Below are 27,624 nucleotides of genomic sequence, written 5' to 3'. Positions count from 1 at the left end.
ATAAATATATAAAATGTAGGAAATTTTTAGATTTCTTAAAAAGTTTATTTCCAGATAATTTAACTTAGTAGCTCAATTTGTAATGGGTTGGATATTAATGTATTTCTCTCTTTTAAAACCATATTTTACACAAGGAAAAGAACAGTAAGTGAGCTTTAAAAATATCTGAGATATTAGATTGCTTTACCTTGTATTTATCTACTACTGTCCCCTTCCCCTCATACACACACTCACATGGGGACTTCTACGGTTTAAATGAAAAACGTAAAGGTCCCTGGTATAGGTATGAGTTTCCTGCTTCTTAAAAACATATAAACGAACAAATGAAAAAAATCAACATATCACATTGACCCTTCTTCACTGTAAATTCATCTCCAGTTTCTGCAAGTTTAGAAGACCCTAAGATCCTGCAATTAATTTAGTCAATTCTTTCATTGCCTGAATTAGCAGTATTTGTGTGATGCCATATGATAAGAGAGAATAGTCCTATGATAATATTCTCACAGTCTCAACGGTATAGAAGTTCCCTGACTTAGCATGTTTCCAAGGTCCCTCTTCTCACCTCTCTTCCCCGTGTTCCCTCTGATCCCGTCAAGCTTGCTGGTGAATCACACAGGTTTCTTTTGCAGTCAGAGATCAAGGTTAAAATATAAATTTGTATTATTGTTTCTAGTGAATTAACATATTATTCATTTATTAGGAGCTTTATTTACTGGTGTAGGATCTCAATCCAAAACATTTTATAAATTAATATGAAATAGAATAGTTTTCCTTTTCTTTTGCTGGCAATACAGTGCAGATTCCATGTCTCTCAGTAAACAGGCAAATCTTAGTGTTTTTAGCATTTTAATCAGTTAAAGTATTGTCACTTAAGATCAGACTTTTGTTGCATGTAAATTATGTTTTTATTCCTTTCCTATTTTTATAGGGATAGCAAGCATGAGATTGTCATTTGTTGTAGACTTCCTATGTGTCAAGTCTTACGTTTAGCGCTTTGCTAATGTTTTGCAATATATTCCTGATGGTAATCCTGTGAGGCAGGCTGTATTATCTCTGTTTGACAGATGAAGGGGCTTTCTTTCAGAATGGGGAAACAACTTGTTCAAGAGTGCACGTTTGACAAGGAAGGGTCCTGTAATTAAACTGGTTTGGTCTTACTCCGTTCGTGTTGAAGGGAACATTTACAAGTTACAAGCTGTATAAATGTTTTATCTTTCTTTAAGATCTGTCTGTTTACTGAGCGAAATAGAACTTTCACTGGATTAATTTGTTAGGCAACTAAAAAATAAAGTAATTCTATTTCATGTAATGTATAAAATATTTTAGATTGGGGATTTATATCAGACTGTGAGTAAAGTTTTATTATACTATAGAAAATTGGCTGAAAACTTCAACTTTTAAAAACGACAGGATTACTTAAGATCACACAAAAATAAAAGACTGCTTCTCAATTTTCATCTTTATCTGTTTCCTTCTTTAAATTTCCTTTCTTTATTATTAATATTTTTTCTACATGTCACAAATTCTGTGCTTTTCAGATTTTTAATCTATAAAATATATGGCACAATCAAATGATCTCCCAGGTCACTAAAAATCATAGAATTCTGTGAGATTGTGGCCACTCAGAGCATGGCAGGGAAGACATCAGTAATATAATATCCTTGTATCCTTCTTTTCTTTCCTGCTTCTGATTGTTATTCATTGGATATTTTTTTCAGAAAGCAACTCTATACCAAGGTGAAAGGAGTTTCTTTCTTGCAAGATAAATAAGACATTTACAGCCTGAAATATATACCTTTTAAAATATAACTTAAAAAAATGGATACAAGAGGTATTAAGAAAAAACACCTACCACTTTCCTTGTAGTTAAAGAAGATTGAGTGCTTCTATTTTGAGGATTGGACATATTTAATTCTAATGGAAATAAGGCTTATACATTTAGGTTCATTATCTCACAGCATTTGGTATAACATGCAAGGTTTCATTAAACACCTTAATGGGAAACAAGATGTATCAGTGAGAAGGGATACAAATGCATGTAGTATATATTCTCCTTGTATGGTGATTAGCACCTATATTATCTCTCCAGCCTGAGTTATGTACTGAAGAGGAATTCTGGGCTACACTGGAGGAGAAATAAATCAGAAAATATTCTTGCTTCTCTTGAAGCTAAGCTTCACATCATAACTTAATTATTTGTGTCTCAGATGTTGGGATTTTCTCAAATGTCAGTGATTCAATTAGCCAATACTTATTGATCCCTGACCCTGTCTTTAGTACAATGCTAGATGCTGTGGTTTGAAGTAGTACAGGGTATTGCCATCAGCAAGATGACTTGTCTTCTTGAGGAGATCATGAACATACTCAGAATAATTAAACAGATGACAGGATGAGAGCAGCTACTGTTTATTTGATACTTACATTATGCCACTCTCAGAGATTTTGTTTAATATATGTAGTGGGAACAAAAGTGCATCTTTTTGCCTGCATCTAAATGTGTAATTCCCTTTGGTGTCATATCAAAAAAAAGCATGTATACTCCATATTAAAAAGTGCTTAAAATAGCATTCACTGAAGACTCCCTCAGATGTATGTGTATGAATGCATGTATCAATGAATTTATGTTTGAATATATGTATGGTATATAATAAGTGGAAAAACTTGCTTAAAAAAAACTCTGACTTCTCAGAGTTCTACATTACATAGTAGTTACTCTGATTTTGTGCATCTCCACCAAAAAAAAAAAAAAAAAAACTTACTTGGCTTTTATTGAGACCTACTTTTTCCCCCTATTCTCCTACATTTAGGATAATTTTCTTCTGTTCCCCAAGTAACTTTTTGCCTTTTATCATATAATCAAATTGTTTTTTCTAGATTAATTTAAAAAATTTCCCACCGTTTTTTCTTCTTTCTAAAGAGGTACCAACAAAAGATGAGCAGTGCAGACAAAAGTCCTCTTTAGAAGTGAGGGGTGGGCCAGGCACAGTGGCTTATGCCTGTAATCTCAGCATTTTGGGAGGCTGAGGCAGGCAGATGGCGTTAGCTTGGGAGTTCCAGATCAGCCTGGGCAAATGTCAAAACCCCATCTTTTCCAAAAATACAAAAATAATTTGTCAGTATGATAGTGCGTGCCTGTAGTCCCAGCTACTTGGGAGACTGAGTTGGGAAGATCAACTGAACCCGGGAGGTCAAGGCTGCAGTCAGCCATGATCACCATGATCTGCCGGGACAACAGAGGGAGACCTTTAAAAAAAAACCATGAGGAGTGATTGGAGAGGGTGGATAAAAGACTAAGTAATCATAGTCTAATTTTGTTGAATCAGGCTGCAGACAGCCTACATTTTAGGGTATCATCTTATGTTTTACACTATTTTGATAAACACAGATCTCCAATTTTTAGCAAATTCAGCATAAGAATCCTGATGTAACTTGAGTTGACCTTTGAAAGATGAGTATGATTTCATTGACTAAATGGTGATGGGAGGGTTTCTGAGAGTGGGAGCAGTATTAGGTGGATGGTGAGAGGATGGCATAAGAAACATACTCACCTTGGTGCTGTTGATCAGGATATAGCCATTTACCCATTTAGAATAGAGAATCCATGTGAGGAAGTGTAGCTTTGTTTTGGGTGAGAAGACCAAGGCAGTATTGCTGAGATATTAGAAGCCAAAGCACATTCTATCAAATGTTTGGAACACTTGATGGAATAAACATGTTCTATGTATGGCCCCAACATTCCTGTAAGGCAGATAGTATTATCTCTCTTTTACAAATAAAGAACCCAAGTCTATAAACAGGGAAGTGTTAGGAAAATCACTTAACTTATAAGTTGTGGTACCAGGATCTGAACCAAGGTTGATCTGACCCCAGAGTTCATTCTCTTAGCTATAGGCTTAGAAAAACATACAAAATTGCAGATGTTTCTTAGCTTAAGATCTGTCCTGTTTATTTCAGCTGGACTTGGGAGATATAAGGACTTTGGCTTTGTATATTTTGTCAAGCAACTAAAAATGCAAACAACTCTGGTTCACATAATTTATGAAATGTTTTTGGATAAAGCATTTAACAGCTGACTTTCTATTTAAATTCCTCATTTGAATGGAGTTTGTTAATGTAACTTCAACTGTGCTATAGAGTTAACCTTTATGAATACTTTTTTATTTAAATTTATTCATCTTCTAGTTCTTTATTTTTGTCTTTAAATGCTAGCAAGCATTATGATACTCTTATTAATGATAACAAACTATCTATTGATTCTTTTTTCTTTTCCTTTTCTTTGAAATGGAGTTTCACTCTTGTTGCCCAGGCTGGAGTACAACGGTGTGATATTGGCTCACTGCAACCTCTGCCTTCTGGGTTCAAGCGATTCTCCTGCCTCAGCTTCCAGAGTAGCTGGTATTACAGGTGCCCACTGCCACACCCAGCTAATTTTTGTGTTTTTAGTAGAGACAGGGTCTCACCATGTTGGCCAGGCTGGTCTTGAACTCCTGACCTCAGGTGATCCACCTGCCTTGGCCTCCCAAAGTGCTGGGATTACAGGCGTGAGCCACCATGCCCAGCTGAATCTTTTTTATTTTCATATAGACGTATATATATATCATCTGTCTTACTACATTACGATATCCAGAACATTAAATAAAAAGATAGTAGACATCTTTTGTACATTATTGATTCTAAAAGAAATGTTTGTGAATTTTCACCAATGAAAATGTTAACTAATACAGTTTTTGGTAGCTATACTTTTTCAGAATAAGAAAGATTTAATTCAGACAGTCTCTACCCACCCCACCCAAAAAAGTTTCTTCTTTGAAAATTTTCTATAATAAGCCTGTTCTTTAATTTTTAAACTGTTTTTTAGAAATGAGGCCTTGCTATGTTGCCTAGGCTGGATTTAAACTCCTGGGCTCAAGTGATCCTCCTGCCTCAGGCTGTTAAGTAGCTGAGGCTACAGGTGTGTGCTACTATGCATGACTTAAAACTGTTCTTTAAAAAAAAATAATTTGTAGATATGTCTTTTGAATTTATAATACTTTTTCCCTTGGCTCTACCCTTTTAATTTTGTTCACAATATAGATTTTCTATTTTGTTCTAAAAGTGGGAATCAATTTACAATACATTTTTATATAATTTATGAACACGTATTAGAGAGCCAGCACACAGCTATTCAGGGTGGTAATGGGACGGAGGTATGACTACATAATGAGCCTTTTTTTTTGGTCATAACTGTGTTTAGTTTAAATACTTCAATACTGAGATAAATAACCAGTACCTGGCTTTAATCCTCCTTGGATCTGGCTTAGCAGGCAATTACAATTGACCAACTCTATTCACAATTTTATGTATAATTGGCTTTTGGGGCTTTGGTGAGGTAGAGTAGGCACTTATAGAAACCTTGGTCCTTGTAACAAGTAGAAGCTACCTTCATATTAATTATTATTATTATTTAATTTCTAGAACTTAAAAAAAATTTTTTTTTGGTGCTGAAACCTGGGATCTATATCTCTCCTCCCCTACCCTCCCCTCCTCTCCTCTCCTCTCCTCTCCTCTTTTTTGAGATGGACTATCACTCTGTCACCCAGGCTTGAGTGCAGTGGTAAGATCTTGGCTCACTGCAACCTCTGCCTCCCGGGCTCAGATGATTTGTCTGCCTCAGCCTCCTGAGTAGCTGGGATTACGAGCGTGTGCCACCATGCCCAGCTAATTTTTGTATTTTTAGTAGAGACGGGGTTTCACCATGTTGTCCAGGCTGGTCTTGAACTCCTGACCTCAGGTGATCCACCAGCCTCGGCCTCCTAAAGTGTTGGGATTACAGGCGTGAGCCACGATACCTCGCCGTATATACCTTCTTGTGCCTTCCATTGTTGTGCAAATAATTCGAAGTTACTTGTCGTAAAGATAATTGGCCGCATAGCAAAGAGAAATAAGGAAACATGACCCTTGAGCTGTAGGAATGCAAATATAATTATAAAATCGAGTCCATGACAAATAAGCCTGTATTCTCCAGGCAGTAAGTCCTGTGTTGCTGTTCTAGGTGAACTTACATGAGATACTAAGCTTCCTGGTAATCAACTGGAAAAGGAATCATATAATTAGTTATTTAATTTTCACTTTACTATTTTAAGGGAGGGAAAGCCTTTCCTAGCATCAAGTTGTAAAGCTGCAGGCAAAGAGAAAGGCATAGAAAATAAAGTGATGATTCTTTACATGTTTTAAGGAAGTGAATCCCTTGAAGCATCTTTTTGAAAAAATGTTTTTCTCCAGAAAAATTAAAGAAAGTTATGGATTTTCTTTCACAAAAATTAATTTAGGCCTGTATAGACATAATTTTATTCCAATGTGCCTTTTGGACTTACTCTTTTCTTAATCTACAGTTATTGATATTGTATGTGACAAATTCTCTTTGAGTCTATTACCAAGTGAGTGAAGGCAATGCTTTTCAAACTACAGTGTGAATGCAGAATTATCTGAATTATATGAAGCTTTTTTAAAAAGTTACATATTTTTACTTTGTGAGTCTAAAATTAATATACATATACTTAAGATAATAATCTCTTAATCATTGAGAAATACTTCAGAGGCATTATTTGCATTTGTGTTTATGTTACATTTGCTAAGTGAAAGGACAAGTTGTATCACATTTCAGAGTACATATAGAAAAAAAACCAAACATGTGGCAGTTAACACATACCATAAGCATGCAAAATTTATAATAAGCTGTGAAATACCAGTGACATCATACTGACTTTTTTAAAGCACAGATATTGTGCAGTTCCTGATTTTGTACATATTAACTTGGAAAAGTTTACTAACAAATATAGTAAATATACAGAGAACTGTGTTTATTAAGCAGATTTAAACTTTTCCTATTATTTTGGAACGCACTATTGAATTTATTAGTCTATCAAAAGCATGAATCGGTGGCTAAAAATTAGTATTACAGAAAAATAACAAAAATTATGATGACATTAACTCAAATGATGTTTCATTATGATTAAAACCAAAAGAATCAAACCTAAAAATGAAATGTAAAATATAAAACAAAGAAGTACCTATTTTCTACTCTTAAATCTATTTGGATTTTTGGTTCCACAAAACATCATTTTATATTAAATAACAAAGGATGCTAATTTAAACTGTATTGATTTTATACATTTGTTGTATGAGTAAACTTATGGTATGTTAATACTCAGATATTTATCTGTGCAAAGTTCAACTTAACACTGCGGTCTGTGAGAAAGTTTTCTTTTTCAAAGCTTGGAATTTTACTCATGTTTGAGAAACACTGAATCAGGAGTTTACCCTTAAACTCTAAACTCTTTCCTGAAAGCCCATAGGGAATTAACAGAGCACGCTTTCTTGTACATTTAGAGGTTGTTAAGGTGAAAGTAATAGTGCTTACCCAGTTGCTGGGTCTGCTAGAATGGGGGGATTCCAGAAGGAAATCAGTTTACTGAGACTGGTGTCTGAAAGAAATGTTCATCAACAGAGAAAGCCTTGACGTCCTGTCTGGTTGCCATGTTTATGCTGTGGGCCATATGGTTATATTCTGAGAGTTTGGACCAGTGAACTCTTAGCTATTTTTAAAAATTTGATAGAGATCCAAGAAATAGTTTACACTTATACGAAATGACTTATTTTAGAAGGCTGTTTTAGCCAACCTCCTAAAATCCAATGCTTCTTGAAGTTTTCAATAAATCTTTTAAGTTTGTCTAAGAATCACATTCCTCAGACTTCTGCATCTTCTTTTTGCTTAGCTCCTTAGCAGCTTGCCCCTCTTTCACCACCACTCTCTTTTACTGGTTTTATTTTGGATGGGGTGGGGTGATGGTAGTAATTTTGACCTTTGGATTTTAGTCCAAATATTGATTCTGGGCAACTAGAACAGTGGCCAAAACTACCTCCATTACTAACCCTAAAAAACTTGGTTGTGGAACTGCTCCTACCTATAAAAGAAGAATCAGATGTCCTGTGGTATTATTGATGTCCCTTGTGGGACCTTTTCTAAGTCTCAATAAGTCCTTAGGGTCAAGCTGTTTCTAGAAGCCTGGCAGAAAGTTTATCTGCAGCAATTTGTCACCATGAACTTACTTGTTAGATTCTCATTTATTTACTTATGTTCATTTTCTTGGGTACAGAAGGATTTTTTTTTTCTGTGTTCCAGGAAGCAATTTTTGCCAAAGCTACTGTGGAGAGGAAAATTATGATTGTGTTTCAATCACAATTAGTTCCAATTTTGCCTCTCCAGACACATATGTCAGCTTGTCAGTTTTTCTTCCCCCAAACACATTGTCTTTTAAATTGAATGCTGATCTGGATAAATATATAATACACTCAAAGGGGAATTTTGGTCTTATATTTGGGAAAAATACATTAGTAGATGGCTACTCAGATTCAAGATGTATTTCGTGAGGGTCGAGAGGTGAATATGCTTCAGATACCTGAATTAGTTACACGGGCTTGTTAGTGCAAGATTAAATGGCTTTAATTTAACTGCTGATAGATTCTGTTGTGGGTTCCTGGAAGTCACCCAAATTGTTAATCACTATTGAAATAACATTTTGGTAAAAAATAAGAACATTTATTATTGTAAAAGTTAGCTATGTAAGTTAGAAGTTTAGAATGAATTTCATTTCCCTTGTCCTCTGTAGTATTTTAGTGAAAAAAGGTTTGTAATCAGATTGCTACATTCCATGCTCCATAATAAAATACAGAGCAGCATTATTTTGATAAAGTAAATTTACTGTGTTATATTTTATTTATAAAATATTTAAGATTTTTTTGAAAACTTCAAAAGCAAAAAACATAATAGCATTATGGGATTTATATGTGTAAATACATATGTAGATGATTTGCAAATATGTTTGTAGCATCTTTGCTGGGATGTCTCAACAAAATTAATTCCTCCCTTCATTAGAGTGTATTTGTTATTTTTATGGCCGTTTTTCCTATATTTGGTGAATCTCTTGCCTTACGAGTTTTTATGGCCCCAGAAAGAAGTAAAAAGCTCACCTTTTCAGCCATCTTTAACTAGGATATCAATAGGTGACCAAATCACAATTCAGAATACCTATAAGAACATTGATTAGGAAGCTATTTAGTAGGAGGAGGCATCATAAAGATTTCATTCTGCAGAGAGGGGAAGCATAGACTTCCAGGGATGGCAAAGCATAGGACCCAACCTGAGTGCTGGCAGAATGTTGTCTGCACCCAGCAGTAGGTGGGGGGTAGGGATATACTTGGGTTATTATTTGGGCTTCCTAATGTTCTTTAATACTTTTTTTTGGCTTGTTTTTGTTGAAAGTGATACAGTGGATTCTGCTGTTTACATTGAAGAACTTGAAGTGATCTTTCTCCCAGACTTGATCTTCATCCAATGTACCATGTCTCAGGGAATGGCACACTATTTGGTTGTAGTAACAAGAAATATAGTTGTACATTCTGGATACCTGTCTCTTGTATATCCTATGCATCACCAATTTTGCTGGTTTTACCTCCTATATAGGTCTTGATTGACTGCTTCACATCACCTCCATCATCTATTACTATATTTAAAAACATTTTTCTTCTATTGATTGCCGCAGCTACTATCTTCCTGGTCTCCCATACCTACTTTGCTCATCATCCTATCACTCATCTGTTTTATACATTGTGGCCAGAGTAATTTGCCAAAATGAAAATCTGACTTGTGATAGCAACCTTCATCTCATTCTTTTTTGTGTTTAACTATAACTTTTAAGATAGAAACAAAACTATTTATCGTTGCCTGCAAGTCCTGCTTGGTCTGTTTACTTCTTTCATCTCTATCATCATCTTCCCCATTTTCTCCTCTGCAGCCAAACTTTCAGTCTCTTATACTTGGCCCTCTTCTAGGTCTTTTGCACAAGTGGTTTATTCTGCCTGAAATGATCTTCCTAATAACTCTCTTTCATTCTTCAGGTCATAGCTCAGACATCACTTTTTCAGAGAGACTTTCTTACCTTCCTGATGAGGTCATATCTCCCCATTATATGATTTCATAGCCAGACTGTCTTGTGTAGAGGTCATCACAGTTTTATTTGACACACATTTTGTTGATGCTTTGATTACTTGTGTAATGCTGCATCCGTGCAGAAGAAGCCCCATGAAGGAAAAGTACTGAAATGGTATCTGTTAGAGTACTTCAGATTCATCCTCATGGGTTTTCCATGCAATTTAAACAATCCTTTTGCCAATGAACTACTTGTTCACTTTGATAGGTGGCACAGTATAGAAGCTAAGGAAGATAAGTTTAATGTTAGATTCAAATTGAGATCTGAGCAGGTTACTTAACCCTTTTCCACTTGACATTTTCTTGTACAATATTTAGCACTTTACATATTCAGTAACTTTCTCACTGGAGGATTGGTTGAATTAAATATTTTTACTGTTTTAAGCTATTCTTTTAATGATTTATATGCCAGTAAGTCACCATCAACACTTCCATTGATGAAGTAACAGCTTTCTCTAGATCACTACACAGAAAGGCCTAATGAGAGATAATAGCCCTTAAGAAGTTTACTGCTGAGCTTGGAAAATTCTACACATTCTAACAAATACAAAGTGGGAAATGTAAAGTTTGTTAATTAACTAAAAAGTTATATAATTGGACATAAGAGCTTATGAGGAAGGTAGGAATAAAGGTTCTTAGGGGAGAAAAGAGAGTACAAGCTTTGCAAGACGGAAGGGCAAACCAGGCAAAAATGCTTATTTTCTTCTTATTATTATGAACCATGAACTGTTATGAGCTATGAGTTCATGCTGGTGGTTCATGGCAAGTTAGCATGGCATGGTTTTCATGGACCAAGTTTGTGAAGGATTTTTGAGCACCAGATGGAATGTGTGGTTCTTACCTGTGCTTGAGCATGCAGTTAATTGCTTCAACCAATAGAATTGTGTTGTTACTGGTGAATGTGTGTCACCATCACTGAAGCAATCACTACTAGTTCATAGTGTTTGCAGAGTTTAATCGCTGCTTGTAGGATCGCTGTAAAGCAAAAGAAGTTTTTGTTTATTTGTTTGTTTAGTTACATAAACAGTTCTTAGGGAGATACTTGATAAAATTGTAGTTAGAAGAAGAAAATGTTTGAGATATATTCTTGCTCATGGTTATTCTCAAGGGAGAGAAATTTGATCCTGTCTGTGTACTTGAGTTGCATCCATTTAGCTTAATAAATGTTAATGAAAACCTGAAAGTATATCTCAATAATACATTGAACGATGTGACAGTGAAAGTTTTGAAACTATTGAAAGTTTCTTCTTCCCTCCTATAAGAGAAAAATTACCTCCCATTTTCCCAGCGCCTTGGGGTGGGGGAAGAACACCTGTGCTTGATTGTTGGTCTGAGATCTAACTGTTACTTGTTTTGGCTGAAGTTGTTTTTTATTTTAGTTTCTACATTACACCCCAGAGGGAAGCTTTAAAAAATTAGTGTGGGAACTAAAACTCTACAATTTCTCAATGTTTGTGTTTACCCATTGAGCCTTAAGTTAGCATTTATGAAAACATTAAAGTACAATTCTCAGTTGCTCTCAGGGCAAACAAAACAAAACAAAACAAAACAAAAACACTGTTGGAATGGAGGTCACTTGCATCCTGCAGCTTTTCTGGTTATGTTTAAAAGGAATGTTTTGTTGAAGGAATATCTTTGGGTGATTGTATTTGCTAAGATGAAGTTGAATTACTTGTGTGCAATAATCAGAGAAGTATTTGCGTGCTCTTCCTTTCCTCACCGTTGTTCAATGTGGCATTTCAAAATTGACCAGGTATGTTTTGGCCACTTTTTAAATTTTGATTTTTCAAAATAATCACTGCATTGCCAGCACTGGAAGTAGAATAGCTTATCCCAGACACCTGAGATATGATTTAATATTATACTTTGCTCAATTATTGGGGACCACTAAATAATTCATTAAAGCTGATTTAAGTTAATGTAGACTCAGGGGACTTTACAAGGGTTTCAGGTTTTTTTTTATTTTTTCTTTAAGTATGTATTTTATACCAAAACCTTGAGGTATAGGAGATTATCTTGTGACCAAAAGCACCAGTCTCAAAATTTGAGGAGGTGACACCATTCGCTTTTACTTTCTTATATCCTAGGACCTCAGTTTCTTTTATTATGTTTGTATGGTTTATGAAGCTACTGGTGAGATGAAAAATAAAATAACCCTGTTTTCTCTACCGCCCTGTTCTCCTCTTTTCTCTCTTATCTTCCCAGAACTTAACATTTTAAAGTGTAAGCTCTTATTTCATCTTTTTCCTTCTACTACTTGAGCTCTTTTCTTCATTTTGCTATGCTCAGTCTCTCATTTTTGTTGTTGTTGTTGTTGTTATTGTTATCATTCCCTTTTGCTTTTATTTTCCTTTTCTTGTCTTAGAACCTCTAAGGCCGAACTGTTTCAAACAAGCAGACCGATTTTTGGTTTAGGTGATACTACTTTGTAAATAAAAAAATGAAAAGATGTGTTTCCTTTGACAGTTCCCACTTCTGTAATCCTCGCAACAATCCTCTCAAACAGTGCTTTTATTATATCTCGACATTTATCTGTTCCAGGCCTCCAATTTTCTTCAGTAAAATGGTAGAGAGGAGATGTGGTGGAAAGGGACAGAACGTGGCTGTTAATTTAGGCCTCTGACTTCAGAGCCTGAATTCTTAACCATTTCTTTTGTTTGTTTGTTTTTTTGTTTTTGAGACAGTGTCTCACTCTGTCTCCCAGGCTGAAGTGCAGTGGCATGGCCTTGGCTCACTGCAACCTCTGCCTCCCGGGTTTAAGTGATTCTCCTACCTCAGCCTCCCAGGTAGCTGGGATTACCGGTGCCCACCACCATGCCCAGCTAAGTTTTGTATTTTTAGTAGAGACAAGGTTTCACTATGTTGGCCAGGATGGTCTCGAACTCCTGACCTCGTGAACAGCCCTCTTCAGCCTCCCAAAATACTGGGATTACAGGCGTGAGCCACCATGCCCGGCCTTAACCGTTTAATAAACAGGTGTCTGCTTTCATTTGGATAGTGGGGGAGATTATATTTTTCCTTCCTTTTGAATATTTCATGGAGTGTCTTTTATTATAATTAAGAACTTTAGTGGACTTAAAGTTTAATAAAGGAAGAAACTTCTTTGGTGGCCAGTTGAACTGCCCCTGTGACCTGATTATCCTTGTTCCTGAGAACTGAGTTGAAAAACTTTGTTCAATCTGAATTCTTCTCTAATTGATCATTACTTGCCATTTACTTACTTAGGAGCAGTGACCATTGTTACAGTTATAAAATTGAATAGTTACAATTGTTATTAGTTTTGAGTCACAGTAAGGTCTAGTTGTTCTTCATGTACTTCTTGTACTAAAAGTACTTTAGTTCTTCTAGGTTATAGTTGTCTGAAAGGTGGGAACTTTCAGAATAATAGACTAGTTGAGTTGGAAGGAAGCTTACATCATTCAGTACAACTACAGGCATACCTTGTTTTATTGAGCTTTGCTTCATTATACTTTGCAGATATTGCATGTTTTATAAATTGAACATTTTGGTAATTCTCACAGTATTTCATTTTGTGTAACAAAATGTAACATTTTGGTAATTCTCACAATATTACATACTTTATTATTATTATTGTATCTGTTACGGTGATCTGTGATCAGTGATCTTTGATGTTACTGTTGTAATTTTTTCATGCACCACGACCAGCTCCTGTATAAGATGGTGAGCTTAACTGATAAATGTTGTATGTATTCTGACTGCTCCACCTACGGCTGTTCCCATCTTTCTTCCTCTCCTCAGCCCTCCCTGTTCTCTGAGACACAACAATGTTGAAATTAAGCAAATTAATAACCCTACAGTGGCCTGTCAGTGATCAACTTAACGGAATAACTGCAAGTCTCTCACATTTTTTTTTTTTTTTTGAGACGGAGTCTGGCTCTGTCGCCCAGGCTGACTGCAAGCTCCACCTCCCAGGTTCTCGCCGTTCTCCTGACTCAGACTCCCGAGTAGCTGGGACTACAGGCGCCCGCCACCAGGCCCGGCTAATTTTTCTATTTTTATTAGCGACGGGGTTTCACCATGCTAGCCAGGATGGTCTCGATCTCCTGACTTCGTGATCTACCTGCCTCGGCCTCCCAAAGTGCTGGGATTACAGGCATGAGCCATCATGCCCGGCCGCAGGTCTCTCACTTTAAATCAAAAGCTAAAAATGATTAACCTTAGTGAGGAAGGCATATCAAAGCTGAGACAGGCCGGTAGCTGGGCCTCTTGTGCCTGTTAGCCAAGTTTTGAATGCAAAGGAAAAGTTCTTGAAGGAAATTGGAAGTGCTACTCCAGTGAACACCCAGATGATAAGAAAGTGAAACAGCCTTATTGCTGACATGGATAAAGTTTTAGTAGTCTGGATGGAAGATTAAACCAGCCACAGCATTCCCTTAAGCCAAAGCCTAATCCAGAGCATGGCCCTCAGCATTGAGGCAATACCCTCTACTAGCAAAAAGATAACGATTTGCTGAAGGCTCAGATGATTGTTAGTATTTTTTTTTTTTTAGCAATAAACTATTCTAAAATTAAGATATATATTTTATATACCTTATATACCTTTTTTTAGACATGCTATTGCACACTTAATAGACTATTGTGTAAACATAACTAATATGCACTGGGAAGCAAAAAATAAAAATTTGGTACATTCAGACATAATGCGACTACTGAGTAGAATGTTTTGATTTTGATAATATTCATTTATATGGAAATCATAGACGTGTTGTGCCCTCATTCTCTTTAGACCTTCAGTTCTGGTCTTTCATGTTTAACAGTGTTGAAGTATATCCAGACCAGGTGGGAATTGTTAGCATGATTTTTAGTCTTCAGGCCGTTTCCAGGGACCACAGGCCACACTACCTTCTCTTACCTTTAATTGTCCATTTCAATCTTGGATATTTTGAAAAGGTGAGTGATGATTACAAAATTGGCCACAGGACAAAGACTTTATTGCCTTTTGGGGTCATGTTACTCTGATTATTTTCTCTTAAGTTGTTTTTCATTTTAACAGCTGCTTCTCAAAACTTTTTACTACCATGTAACATAAAAGTTATGCAGGTTGGATAGCTCTTAGGAGAGTGCTATGATTTCAGAAATTGGAGAAATCTTAAAACAAGTTCTTAAACTTAGATCTATGAGTCCTTTAAAATTGTTGGTGAAGTAAAGTGTGTGTGTTTCTGGGAGTGGGCGTTGAGGCAACAATACTTTAAATTTACTTCAGATTTCAAAGAAAGAGTGAGAGAGGGAGGGTTAGAGAGGAATAGAAAGGATAGGACTGAGAAAGAGGCCTGACTCACATTGGGATGAAAGGGATAGGTAGACTTGTGAAGGGAAGGGTTAAGAAAGATTATGAAGGTTAAGTGCCATTAAGTTGGAAGTTTTTAAAAGTACCATCCTTTAACATTGTCAACTCATTTTTAAACTTTGAAAGTGTTCTCTTCATACATTTTCTAGTTTTATTTTCTTTACTGTTTGTTGGAGGAAGGAATGAATATGTCTAAAGGAACAAGTATTGAGGACCCATCTATTCCTCTTGTCAGTGTGCCTTGGCACATCATGGAGGCAGTCTTGTTTAGTCTGCACACTGGACCTCAGTGGGGTGGGCACTTCAAAATGAGGAAACAAGACAGAGAGAGGTTTAAATTATTTGCCCAGGATAGACAAGTAAATAGATGTGTAGGAAGTAGGGAAAACTGGAGTACTGGAAGGTACTGGAAAGGAACTCAAAACCTATTATAAAATTAGCCACTTTGAAATAGGAAACAGATGGCACTAATCCTTTTAACAATTTATGACATAGGTTTCCTGTGTCATAAAGATGAAACTAGCAATTTTCTTTGTCAAAGTAATGGCCAAGTACTTGCTTTTTGTCTCTCTAAGATATAGTAGGGGAAGGGAATTAAACTCTAGAACAATGCTTGGCCAAGTTTCTAAATCTTAATATGTAGCGGGTAAATTCCATGAGGACACCCACTTCCTAAGAAGGAGAAATGTGCTACTTTCTACTGAAACTTTCATTTTAGTTTTTCTGTGTTGCCTGAAGGTTTTTAGAAGCTGTTATCTGAAATCCATACATTTTTCTGTTTTCAAATGTAAGCTGGCTACCTAGAACAAATACAAAGCACTTCTTCAGAGATCAAGAGAAATTTTATCCTTTGGACTGTGAAGGAAACGGGTTTATATTTTTACAAGGCAATGGGAGGGACATTTTAAGGAGACTAAAGTTGTTGGAAGTAGACTCCTACAAAGATGCAAATTCAGTTCATTTGTTTTGGAGTTTGGGGGGAAAGTTTACGTTTTCTTTTTCTGACATTTTGTAATATTTGCCTCATACTGTCTTAGAAACAAACTGTATGATGTAGGGGATAGACTTTGTTAGAAGAGAAGCATCCATCTTAAGAAATAATAGAATGTAAAAGTTTGAAGAATTAAAAATGGACTGTACAAAAAGTGATGGCACTGATGTCCGTTTAACCAAATTAATGGAATATTTTAGGGTTATTCTCAAGATTGAAAGCTTTGCTTATTATCATTTCAAATTTTACTTTTTTTTTTCTCTTTAACTATCTTTGAAAAAAAAAATACTTAAAAAAATGTTTTTGCTTACCTTCAGTGGAGCTTGCCGAGTTTACAGATTACACAGCCCCTCTGTTAGGGGCTGGTGAGGCCAAAGAGGTTTCTAACCTTAAAAAGCTTGTACTAGGGTTCTGGGAATGCACAGATAGATATGGTATATTTTGTAAATAAAAGAGCATTATGTGAGTGCTATGGGAATGCAGCACAGGAAACACAAATAGATAGTTGTCCGACTTTTTTATAAAACATTCAACTTCAAACTGAAAACTCCAGACCTTGTTCTAGATTTTTGGATGAACAACATACATGAAATCCCAACTTTTCATGGAGTTTTTCAATTAAGTGAACTATTTAATTCAGTAAGTGGCAAATGCTATAAAGCATATAATAAAAAGTGATATGTTAGAAAGAAGCTTGGAAGGAACTACTTTATTTAACTGACCTAGGAATGCTTCACCAGTAGATGAATGATGAAAATCAACCAGCTGAGGACAGAGCATTTCAAACAGAGGAAGGTCCAGTGCATGGAGACTGAGACAAGCATAAGCTTAGGTGTTTTTTTTTTTTTTTTAAACAGAAAAAGCCGATTGTATCTGGAACATCTTATGTAAGGGAAGAGAGGTGTAAGAAATAATGCTGGAGAGGAAGGCAGGCACTAGATCATATTGAAGCTGAGGGGTGGGGCTAGAGTTTGGATCTTATTCTCAATGCAATGTGAGGATGAGAAAGATTTAAAAAAATTAAACTGGCTGCCTATCAGAAAAGATTGTAGGGCTAGTAGTGTGGAAATCATAAAACTTGCTAGGATTCCATTCTATTTGTCCTCCTGAGAGGTAATAGGAGTTTGGTAAAACTAGTGATTATGAAGAGACATGAATGGATTGAGGGGAGAGCTTGGAAGTAGAAACAATGAGACTTGCTAGTTAATTAAAAGAGGGGAAAAATCAAACTGATTCCTAGTTTGATTACTGAGTCCTTAGTTTTAATAATTGGTTATATTTGTTGCCACTTAATCAGATGAAAAAAAATGGTGGTGGGAGAAGAGGCTTGAAAAAAGAAATGAAAAGATGAAAGATATGAAAAGGCGGGTAATGGCATTGCCTTCACCACAAAGGTAATAGTAACAGAAGTACTTAGAAACATTAATTTTATAACACAGAAAAAAAAAATATATACCAAATGGGCTGAGACCCAAATAGTGATTTCACTTGTCACTCTTCTTTCTACTTAGAGATCTGATTATTGCTTCTTAAGCTGTCTGGGCATGAAGCAATATTATTGTATAGTGTCTTTAGTTTTTTTACACCAACAGTTTCTGGCATGTGCTTTGTTACTACTGGGAAAATCTCACTCAATGCCAAGAGCTAGCTGTTTTGCACAGTGCGTTGGTGCTTTGGTAGCTATTCAAAATGATCTTCAGAACACATAAAAATACTTTTCTTATGAGGATAGAATATTACTTAGTCCTCTGTACTCTTCTGCTCATACATAACAATCTGATTCTCTGATGGTGGGAGACTGGAGTGGAAGAAAGCCCTTTGTGATGGTTAATTTTATGTGTCAGTTAGACTCAGCGATAGGGTACCTGGATATTAGGTTAAACATTATTTCTAGGGATGTGTGTGTGTGTGTGTGTGTGTGTGTGTGTGTGTGTGTGTGTGTGTATGTTTCTGGATGTGATTAACATTTGAAAGGTACACTGAGTAAAGCAGATAGCCCTCCCCAATGTGGGTGGGCCTCATCCAATCGCTTGAAGTACTGAGTTGAATAAGGAGTTAGAATTCCCCCGTGTCTGACTGTTTACAAGCTGGGACATCAGTCTCCTGCCTTTGGACTTGGACTCAGATTGGAACTTACACCATAGGCTCTCCCGGTTATTGGACGCAGACTTGGACTTGAACTGGAATTTATACCATTGACTCTCCTGTTTCTCAGGCCTTTGGGCTCGGATTGGAATTATACCATCAGCTTTCCTGTCCTGAGACTGGACTTCTCAGCTTCCACAATCATATGAGCCTATTCCTTATAATAAATCTCCTGATATATATATATATATAGAGAGAGAGAGAGAGAGAGAGAGTGTATGTATGTGTGTATGTGTGTGTGTGTGTGTTTATCTATATACTCCTTGTCTCTGGGAGCCCTGACTAATATATCCTTTGTACTAGGGTAGAAAATTTCAGCTTTTTTCATCTACATTCTTCAGGCATCCAACACTCCGGTGAAGGATTTTGTTTTCTAACTGATTTTATAAAGTACATCTTTATACCCTGCAGAGACTGAATGAGTGAAGTAGACTCAACATAAATAAAAGCACTAATAATGTTCTCATTAGAGCAGAGTGATAAAAAGGTTTATGTATATTAAAATATAGGGTTCTCTACATGTGATCCAAAGATCTCTGTAGACCTTCATACTCTTTCAGGTGATCCATGAAGTCAAAATTGTTTATCAATAATACTGAGATACAGTTTTCCTTTTTTCTCTTTTATTGTCTCATGAATGAATAGAAGAATTTCCCAGAGGTTACATGATGCATGATACTACAACAGATTGAAAGATTAAGTAAAAATGAGAATCTAATTGTCTTCTATTGAGACAGACACTAAAGAGATTTGTAAAAAGTAAAACAATGCTTATCTTCTTGCTATCTTTTTTTGTTTATTTTGGGAAATGGTTATTTTTCATGAAAATATGATAGTAAATTATGAGATCATTGCTAGTCTTAAACAAATTATTATTTTTGAATTTTTTCCATTTTAATTTCTAATATGGTCAATATTGATGTAACTCAGAAACAAAAGCTGCTAGATATCCTTAATATCACAAATATAAAGGGGCCCTGAGACTAAAACATTTGAGAACCTTTGTTTAATAGAAGATTTCTTATGTATACCAGCGTGGCTCTGACAAATACATTAAATATGTACTTCCAAACATTATACTTTTTCATTAAATCCTTATGTTTGAAAGCAACATAAACTAGTTTCATTTATTTTTCTTTTTGTTGTTGTTTTGACATTTTCTGGTTATATATCTCACATATAGTTAAAGCTACTGCTGCCTCAATTGTTCATGTTATTAAATAATGTCTTTGCCTCCTCTTTCAATTGGTAATCTAACTAATCAAGTAACAAGTGTTTATTAGACTTCTATTGTAGGCAAAGCCCTTGTTAGATAGGGTGCCAGTTATCAATTTATTGCCCCGGAGCTTAAAATTTATCCTTCATTACCTGCTCTGTGATAGCAGCACTTGACCCTGTAAAGCGGTTCTGCTTTACAACTGGCGCAGTGCTAAGCTTTGTCAGTAGAGGGCACTGGAGAGACATTTAAGAAAGAAGGAACATCTATTCTTGGTTGAATTGTGATCCTAGGGTTGTTTTTTGTTTGTACTGCACAGTGGACAGAGCTGTGTGCATGTAGCAGACATAGTCCCTCAGTGAGCTTGTAGCACCAGACCTGGCCTGGTGACCGCCTTGCTGTGGCACACACATACCCCAGGCCTCATGCCACTCTGCTGCAGGGAGAATGTGCCCTGTTTCCCTTGCTTCCCTAGAGCAGGACTGGCTCTGGCCTGAGTGACCCAGCAGACTTTATCATTCCATGAGCTGCAACTGCACCTTCTTTAAGGAAATCTGATTCTCAGCAACCTCCCCTGTCTACATTGGTTTCTTTCTTGGGTACTTTAATTATTCTTTAAGGTTTTCTTCACAGCTTTAAAGTTTCTACCTTCTTATAGGTAGTAATTCTTTATATTACGTTTTCACTGTTAAGTTTACTGTGTGGCTTCCTCTTCTAATTGGACTCTGAATAAGTCAGATGCTTTCTAAGAGAACATAATTACCCTTCTGAGGCTGACAAATGATATCCATATAAATCATTTAAAATTGGCACAAAAGCAGTGTATAATTGGGGGCCAGAATTAGAGATTTAGAAACTATGAGACAGTTCGAGGAAAGAAAACTGTCATGATGTGTGGAGAAAATAGTGAGGGGTGTGTCGGACTGGAGAAGGTGGTTTGTGAAGAGAAGTGGGAGGTAAAATGACCAAAGTTACTTTGGGATAAGATCATGGAAAGCTGTGAATACTAAGCAGAGAAGTTGAAATTTTTCTTTTAGTTTATAGGGCACATTCAACAGATTTTGAATAATAATGGACAATACAAATATTATGTTAGAGTACTAAAGTGTACCAACACATACATATTTAAAGGAGTTTTAGAAGAAAGTATGGAAATCTATTTATAATTAATTATTTTCTTTATTATTAATCAAATTTCCCATGTAAATACCTTATTCATAGAAGTGTAGCTTAAAGATAAAAAAATCACTAATATATAAAATCCATAGGGCATTATATATTCATCTAGATACTAGATTATGTTATTTTCCTTGGCCATTCTTTTTAGTAAAAACTGCCATTTGTTTTAAGTCTTCTCTGCCTTTCTATTTTTTAGTGAATTGGAATAAGAAGTACTCAATTTTTGTATTGTGTTTTTTGAATGCCAAGATGCTGTTAATCTGTAGGATACAAATAGGATTTATTTTTAAAAGACTAAAAATACCCACCTGTGTTTATTTACTAAGTATTTGTCATTATTCATTTGATTTTCCTCTTGTACAATAGTATTCATGTAGTCTGTTTTAATAAAAAAATGCAAATCTAATGCCTATTCATTATAGAACTCTCAGAAACTGTACATATGCAAAAACTTTTTTGAAAACCTAGAAGACAATTACAGCCCACCAGATAATATACCATTAAGATTTTGCTATATATTTTTCTAGTCATATGTACAAGTTTATGTGTGTGCATATGTGAATATACACACATTTACACAGATGTATTTATTTAAGTTAAATATGTATTTTTCATAAGTGGGTTTAATATTTTACAACCTGCATATTTTACTTAACACATTGTAAATGTGTTCCATAAAATGTTTTAAAATAATATAATTCTTAATGACTGCATTATTGTTCATTAAATTGATTTACAATAATTTTGCAAATTACTGATTATTGAATATTAAGAATACTTAATTTTTCTCCATTTTAAATAGTGTAATGAGTTAGGCATCTTTAAAACCTGTATCTTTTACACATATCTGATGGTTTATCTAATATACATTTGTAGACATGAAATTCCCAGACCAGAAGTCATGTATCTCTCTCTCTCTTTTTTTTTTTTTAATATATTTTAAGTTCTGAGATATATATGCAGAACCTGCAGGTTTGTTACATAAGTATACCTGTGCCATGGTGGTTTGCTGCATTAGGTATTTCTCCTAATACTATCCCTCCCCCTGCCCCTCAACAGGTGTGTGATGTTCCCCTCCCTGTGCCATATGTTCTCATTGTCCAACTCCCACTTATGAGTGAGAAAATGTGGTGTTTTGTTTTCTGTTCTTGTGATAGTTTGCTGAGAACTATGGTTTCCAGCTCCATGCATGTCCCTGCAAAGGATGTGAACTCATTCTTTTTAATAGCTGCATAGTTTTCCATGGTGTATATGTGCTACGTTTTCTTTATCCAGGCTATCATTGATGGGCATTTGGGTTGGTTCCAAGTCTTTGCTATTGTTAACAGTGCTGCAGTAAACATACGTGTGCCTGTGTCTTTATAGTAAAATGATTTATAATCCTTTGGGTATGTACGTAGTAATGGGATTGCTGGGTCAAATGGTATTTCTAGTTCTAGATCCTTGAGGAATCGCCACACTGTCTTCCACAATGGTGGAACGAATTTACACTCCCACCTACAGTGTAAAAACATTCGTATTTCTCCACATCCTCTCCAGCATCTGTTTTTTCCTGACTTTTTAATGATTGCCATTCTAACTGGTGTGAGATGGTGTCTCGTTGTGGTTTTGATTTGCATTTCTCTAATGACCAGTGATGATGAGCTTTTTTTTCATATGTTTCTTGGCCGCATAAATGTCTTCTTTTGAAAAGTGTCTGTTCATATCTTTCACCCACTTTTTAATGGTTTTTTTTCTTGTACATTTGTTTAAGTTCCTTGTAGATTCTGAATATTAGCCTCTTGTCAAATGAATAAATTGTAAACATTTTTTCCCATTCTGTAGGTTGCCTGTTCATTCTGATGATAGTTTGTTCTTCAGTGCAGAACCTCTTTGGTTTAATTAGATACCATTTGTCAATTTTGGCTTTTGTTGCAATTGCTTTTGGTGTTTTATTCATGAATATCTCTTAAAGGTCTTTGATGTCAAATTGCTCTATACAAAGGTTGCACTTAAAACAAACAAATAAAAAGCATATACAGTTTTCTCTGTCTTGAATGATATATTTGAGAACTCTGTTGCTCAAGAGACTGTAAGGAATATTCGTAAGGCCACTTTAAAGAAGTTTTAATTAAAAGCTAGTACATTGTATGTGTGGGAACATAGATGTTTTATTAAGCCTTGAGATAACTAAACTCTTGTTAGAAATCTGAGGAATTAGTTAGCTGGTAACAGAACAGTCGTAAATAAGTTTAAATTATAACATAAAGTATGAGGGAAGTACATATTGTATAATTTCCCAAGTGTAAGGATTGGGAGGCAGTTATTCTGGGAGACTACAGAAGTAATTTTTAGATGTCGATAAGAATAGCACAGTATCTTCTGTGTTTGGGATGATGGAAGGGAATACTGGGTCAGACAGGCAGCTCCCTCCCTAGTGCCTACTGGATAAATTGCCATTATATCAAGGCAGTAGGCAGAAGGATTTAGACGGCTTTTTGGTGCTAGTACTTGATTCTTCCTTTCTGGAGCTGTGCAATAAATGCATTATTATTCCAGAGCACTCAGGGAATGTGGCAGTAGTCAGGCATTATTGAAAGCGGGCCATTTAGCAGAAACATTCTATAGAAATGAATTATCAACACTATTTTTCTTTATTATTTAACTTGCTTGAAATGTTGAAATAGTGTAGACTATTCACAGAGCTTTTATTTTGTGACTTTTGTATTCCTAATGATCAAATTGATAATACCTGCAAATGAATATACTTTGCCCATTCTGTTTCCTTAATAAGAAAAATAATTATTGTAGCTTAAGAGTACAACTGACTGAAAATTCCTGAATGGTCTTTATAGTAAATATTATGCTGTATAATTAAAATGTGACACAAAGCATATTTTTACACCAAAGTTTATTTTATAATAGGAGAAAATGACTATTAGAAAGCCAGTAAATCATTTAGAGATTACTACTTGAAAGTTGATATTCAGAAGCCATAATTGATACAGACCTCTAAAAATAATTTAAATGCACTACTGCCATAATATTCCATTGAGGGGGAAAAAAGACTGTTGTAGTAGTGGAGAAATAGGCTACAGGTTTGTGAAGATGCTGAGGCCCAATAACAAACACTAAGTAACTTATCCAAGATCTCAGGGCTGGTCCTCATTAAAAGGAATAATTGGTCTGCTATGCAGTGGTGAATCTGAAAGACATCTTGCTAAATCAACCATTAACTTCAGAATGTGAATATAATAAGGACTAGAAACATCCTGCTTCTATAAATTGGGTTGGGATCCAGGATGTTCTGTTTAAAAATAAAGACATAATTTCTCCAAAATATACACGGACAATTTATTCTATTAATGTGCCATCTGTGAGACTCAGAAAGAAAGAAAGAGGAAAAAAAAAAAAGAATCCTAGCTTACAAGAGAAGAGGATAACTAGGAAAAAGAAGTGAATAATAATATCAGCCACTATCACTATGATCTGTTTATTCTGTACTCGATTATAGTAAAGTGTTACAGAAATCTTCCCAAAAGCTCTCAACCAGAGGGTACCTACTACTCAGTGGCAATTGGTCACATTTGAAATTCAGCTTCTCAGGTAGTTGACACCATCCTCTCTGCCATGATTTGCATCTGTTGTTGAGGGTTAATTGAACAAGTTAGACTAGTAGTTAGAGTGTTTAATGTGTCATGGGTACGAATTTTGGGGAGGGAATACAGAAGACTGATTAATTTTGAATGTTGTCAGGAAGAGAAGGTCAAGTGCAACTCTTCTAACACTGGATTCTGTAACACTACATCTGATAGATTTTGGTTAAAATTACACACTGGCAAAGAAAAAGGATATTTTACAATAAAATTTGTGTTCTATCTTCTGTGTAATAAATAGGCATATTTGCATTTTTGTGATATGTGTCTTTGTTAAAATCCACAATGACATGAGAACAATTGGTTGTTTTACTGGAGAGTTTTCTGGGACTAAAAGCAGCAGCCCGGTGTTCAAGTCTCATTTTTGTACTTAGTTCCTATGTGGCCTTTGCCTGCAATGGAAAGTCTGTATGTGAGCTATGAGAGTCCTGTGCCTCCACATGATAGATAACCAGTGAACACTTACTAAGTCAAAGGGAATGGAATAGATTTTAAACTGGGTTTCTTGTAGCTCTACAAGAGTGTAGGGACTATTACAGAACTGGGGCCAATAGTAGTGGTGATTAGCTGACACCTTAGTTGGTGAGACTCCAAGTGGGGAAATCTGCTATGTCCTGATCCTCAGCTCTAGGCATTTTTAACTTTAGCCCTCATACTGACACTACAAAGTGTCCTCATTCCCTGAACTGGGATTCAAAATTAGTATGTTACAGGTGATCACATAACTTGTATAAATGATGATCTTCAATATGAAATTAGAAATGGTTCCATTATCTGCACTCTAAGCACATCTCTCTGCAATAATATGCTGGATAGTGAAAAATAAAGGTGTACCCTCTATGTAAACCAGGCCAATAAAGTATCACTTTTGTGTACGTGTGTGTATATGTTGTGTGTGTGTGTACACATAATATGTGTGTGTGTATATATATATATATATATAAATAAAATATTAAAAGACTTGTGTCCAGTAATACCAGAGATTTAGAGTGAGATCTGGATTTGAACCCAGCTTTGAGTGTTACTAACTGTGCCTGAAATTCCTAATTTGTAAAATAGGATAATAACAGGTTGTTGTGGAGACTAAATGAATTAATACATAATGTGTACTTTGAACGTTGTCTATTACCTGGTAAGAATTCAGTTCATCTACTCATTTGATTGGTATGTTTCTATGGCTGTGTTCTGGAAAACAGTCTTTTTAAGTTAAATTTAATGTTCAGAATGGATTGGCTTATTTTTGTTGTTATATGTTCCCTTTGCTTATATATCTCTTTAGCATTATTTTTTGTAATGTCATTTCAGGTTCCTATATGATAGTGGACTCTTCAGATCACGACCCTGGAGAAAAGGCCAGACTTCAACTGCCTACAATGAAGGAGAACGACACTCACTGCATTGATTTCAGTTACCTATTATATAGCCAGAAAGGACTGAATCCTGGCACTTTGAACATATTAGTTAGGGTGAATAAAGGACCTCTTGCCAATCCAATTTGGAATGTGACTGGATTCACGGGTAGAGATTGGCTTCGGGCTGAGCTAGCAGTGAGCACCTTTTGGCCCAATGAATATCAGGTAATCATCTGTACTTTTCTGGTGTATGTTTTGATGTCATCAGATCTCACTATATGTGTAATACATCAATGTAAATATGCATCTCACGGTAATGAGAGATTTCCCTCTTGCCTTCCCCACCCCCATTGTTGGGGAAGTGTCATACACAGATATAAACATACATCCATGGTAATGAGAGATTGCTCCTCTTTCTTCCCCACCCTGTTGATGAGGAAGCGTTTGGAGACATTGGCACCAAACCTTTAAACTAGGGAAAATATTTCTACATGTTAAAAAAATCAAGTTTAGGTCCAGAATTTGTTGGTGGTTTGACAAAGCTACTTATTGACAGATTCTTTTCTATGGCTTTGTTCAGGAAGAAATAGCCTTTTTGAGTTTATTGTAATCTTCAGACTGGACTGATTTACTGACTTTTTGAAAGTAACATTTGGGAAATAAATATGATACGCAGTTTCATGAAGTATGTTAAGGGGGAGGCATTTTCATTAATTATTTTAATTTTGATTAATTAATTGAATAATGAATTACATTTTGTCAATTAAATGATATGTAAATATAAGCCAAAAAAGATGTTATTCACAAAACCTTGGATGTTTATTTCAGAAATGAATCATTGAATTATGATTAAATCAGATAATCAGTAGTGTCAGTACCTACACTGACTGAGTTTACCTACTGTGACTGAGTTTATATACTCTTAACAAAAAAAGATTCATTTACTAGTTTGGAGAGTTTGTTCAGTAATCCTACTATGAGGTTCAGTCCCTGGATACTATTATTTCTTTAAAAGGTCAATCTGGTGTTAGAGCTTTAGATTTAAACTTTTAAAGGACTTGTTTATTTGTAGCTTATTATAAAGCCTAATGAGAATACATTTATATAAAAGTATATTTTATGATGGTCAGCAAGCAGTATATAAACTAATAGTTTTATTTCTGCCTTTTAAAAATGAATTATTTCTTTAAGTGAGGTTTGTCTTTATTCTTGAAGGGGAAAAAAGAAATGCTTTGCTTTAATTGCTTTATCTTGAGTTGAGTTTTCTGTTTTATTGAAAGCCTCCTACATTGTAGGCATGGTTCCACAGGTAAGATTTTCAGTTCAAGGTTATCTGTTTATTGAATTTTCAATGGGTTTTCATTAGGTACTAGTTGATTCTGTTATTCCGGAGCGTAAGGATGTTTCTCTTCAGTCTAGGAGAGCCACCTGCTTTTTCAGGGTCCACAGCCCCAGGAGGGCTGCATATATGATATGGTAGGTAGGTGGATGGGAGTGTATAAAACGAATGCTAGAGCACTTGTTGCAAGATCAGTGGGCTCAACTCTGACAAAAGTGGGTTGATGGCTGTCATCGCCAGGTCACTCTCACAATGCATTATCATTATACTGATTTCATGAGAATCTGTCATAGGAGCTTAACATAGCACTAGAAAGAAGTTCTGATTCAGCAGAATAAAATTATCAACAGAGTCAGTTTCCACAAAACAAATTAAAACCCCAAATAAATCTAGCAGACTCATTAAAAATGTGGGTTTTGAAGTCAGATTGCC

The 27,624-nt window shown here is 35.5% G+C and overlaps 1 protein-coding gene across 7 annotated transcripts in view; it reads left to right on the top strand.

Moving 5' to 3' along the window:
- The window catches only part of PTPRK (protein tyrosine phosphatase receptor type K), a 555,246-nt gene that overhangs the window by 172,775 nt on the left and 354,847 nt on the right, over nt 1-27,624 (top strand). For 6 of the 7 annotated variants that reach the window (XM_023230676.2, XM_023230677.2, XM_023230675.2 and 3 more), the window contains exon 3: nt 25,807-26,078. The exons of the other annotated variant lie outside the window; for it this stretch is intronic. In XM_023230676.2, coding sequence (XP_023086444.1) covers nt 25,807-26,078 — 272 coding nt within the window. The remainder of the gene's footprint in view (nt 1-25,806; nt 26,079-27,624) is intronic. 7 annotated transcript variants of the gene reach the window in all.

The sequence above is a fragment of the Piliocolobus tephrosceles genome, chromosome 5 (genome assembly GCF_002776525.5).
Source record: "Piliocolobus tephrosceles isolate RC106 chromosome 5, ASM277652v3, whole genome shotgun sequence".
Lineage (NCBI taxonomy): Eukaryota > Metazoa > Chordata > Mammalia > Primates > Cercopithecidae > Piliocolobus > Piliocolobus tephrosceles.
Note: the sequence above shows the minus strand (reverse complement) of the source record. Positions and strands in the feature narration are given on the sequence as shown.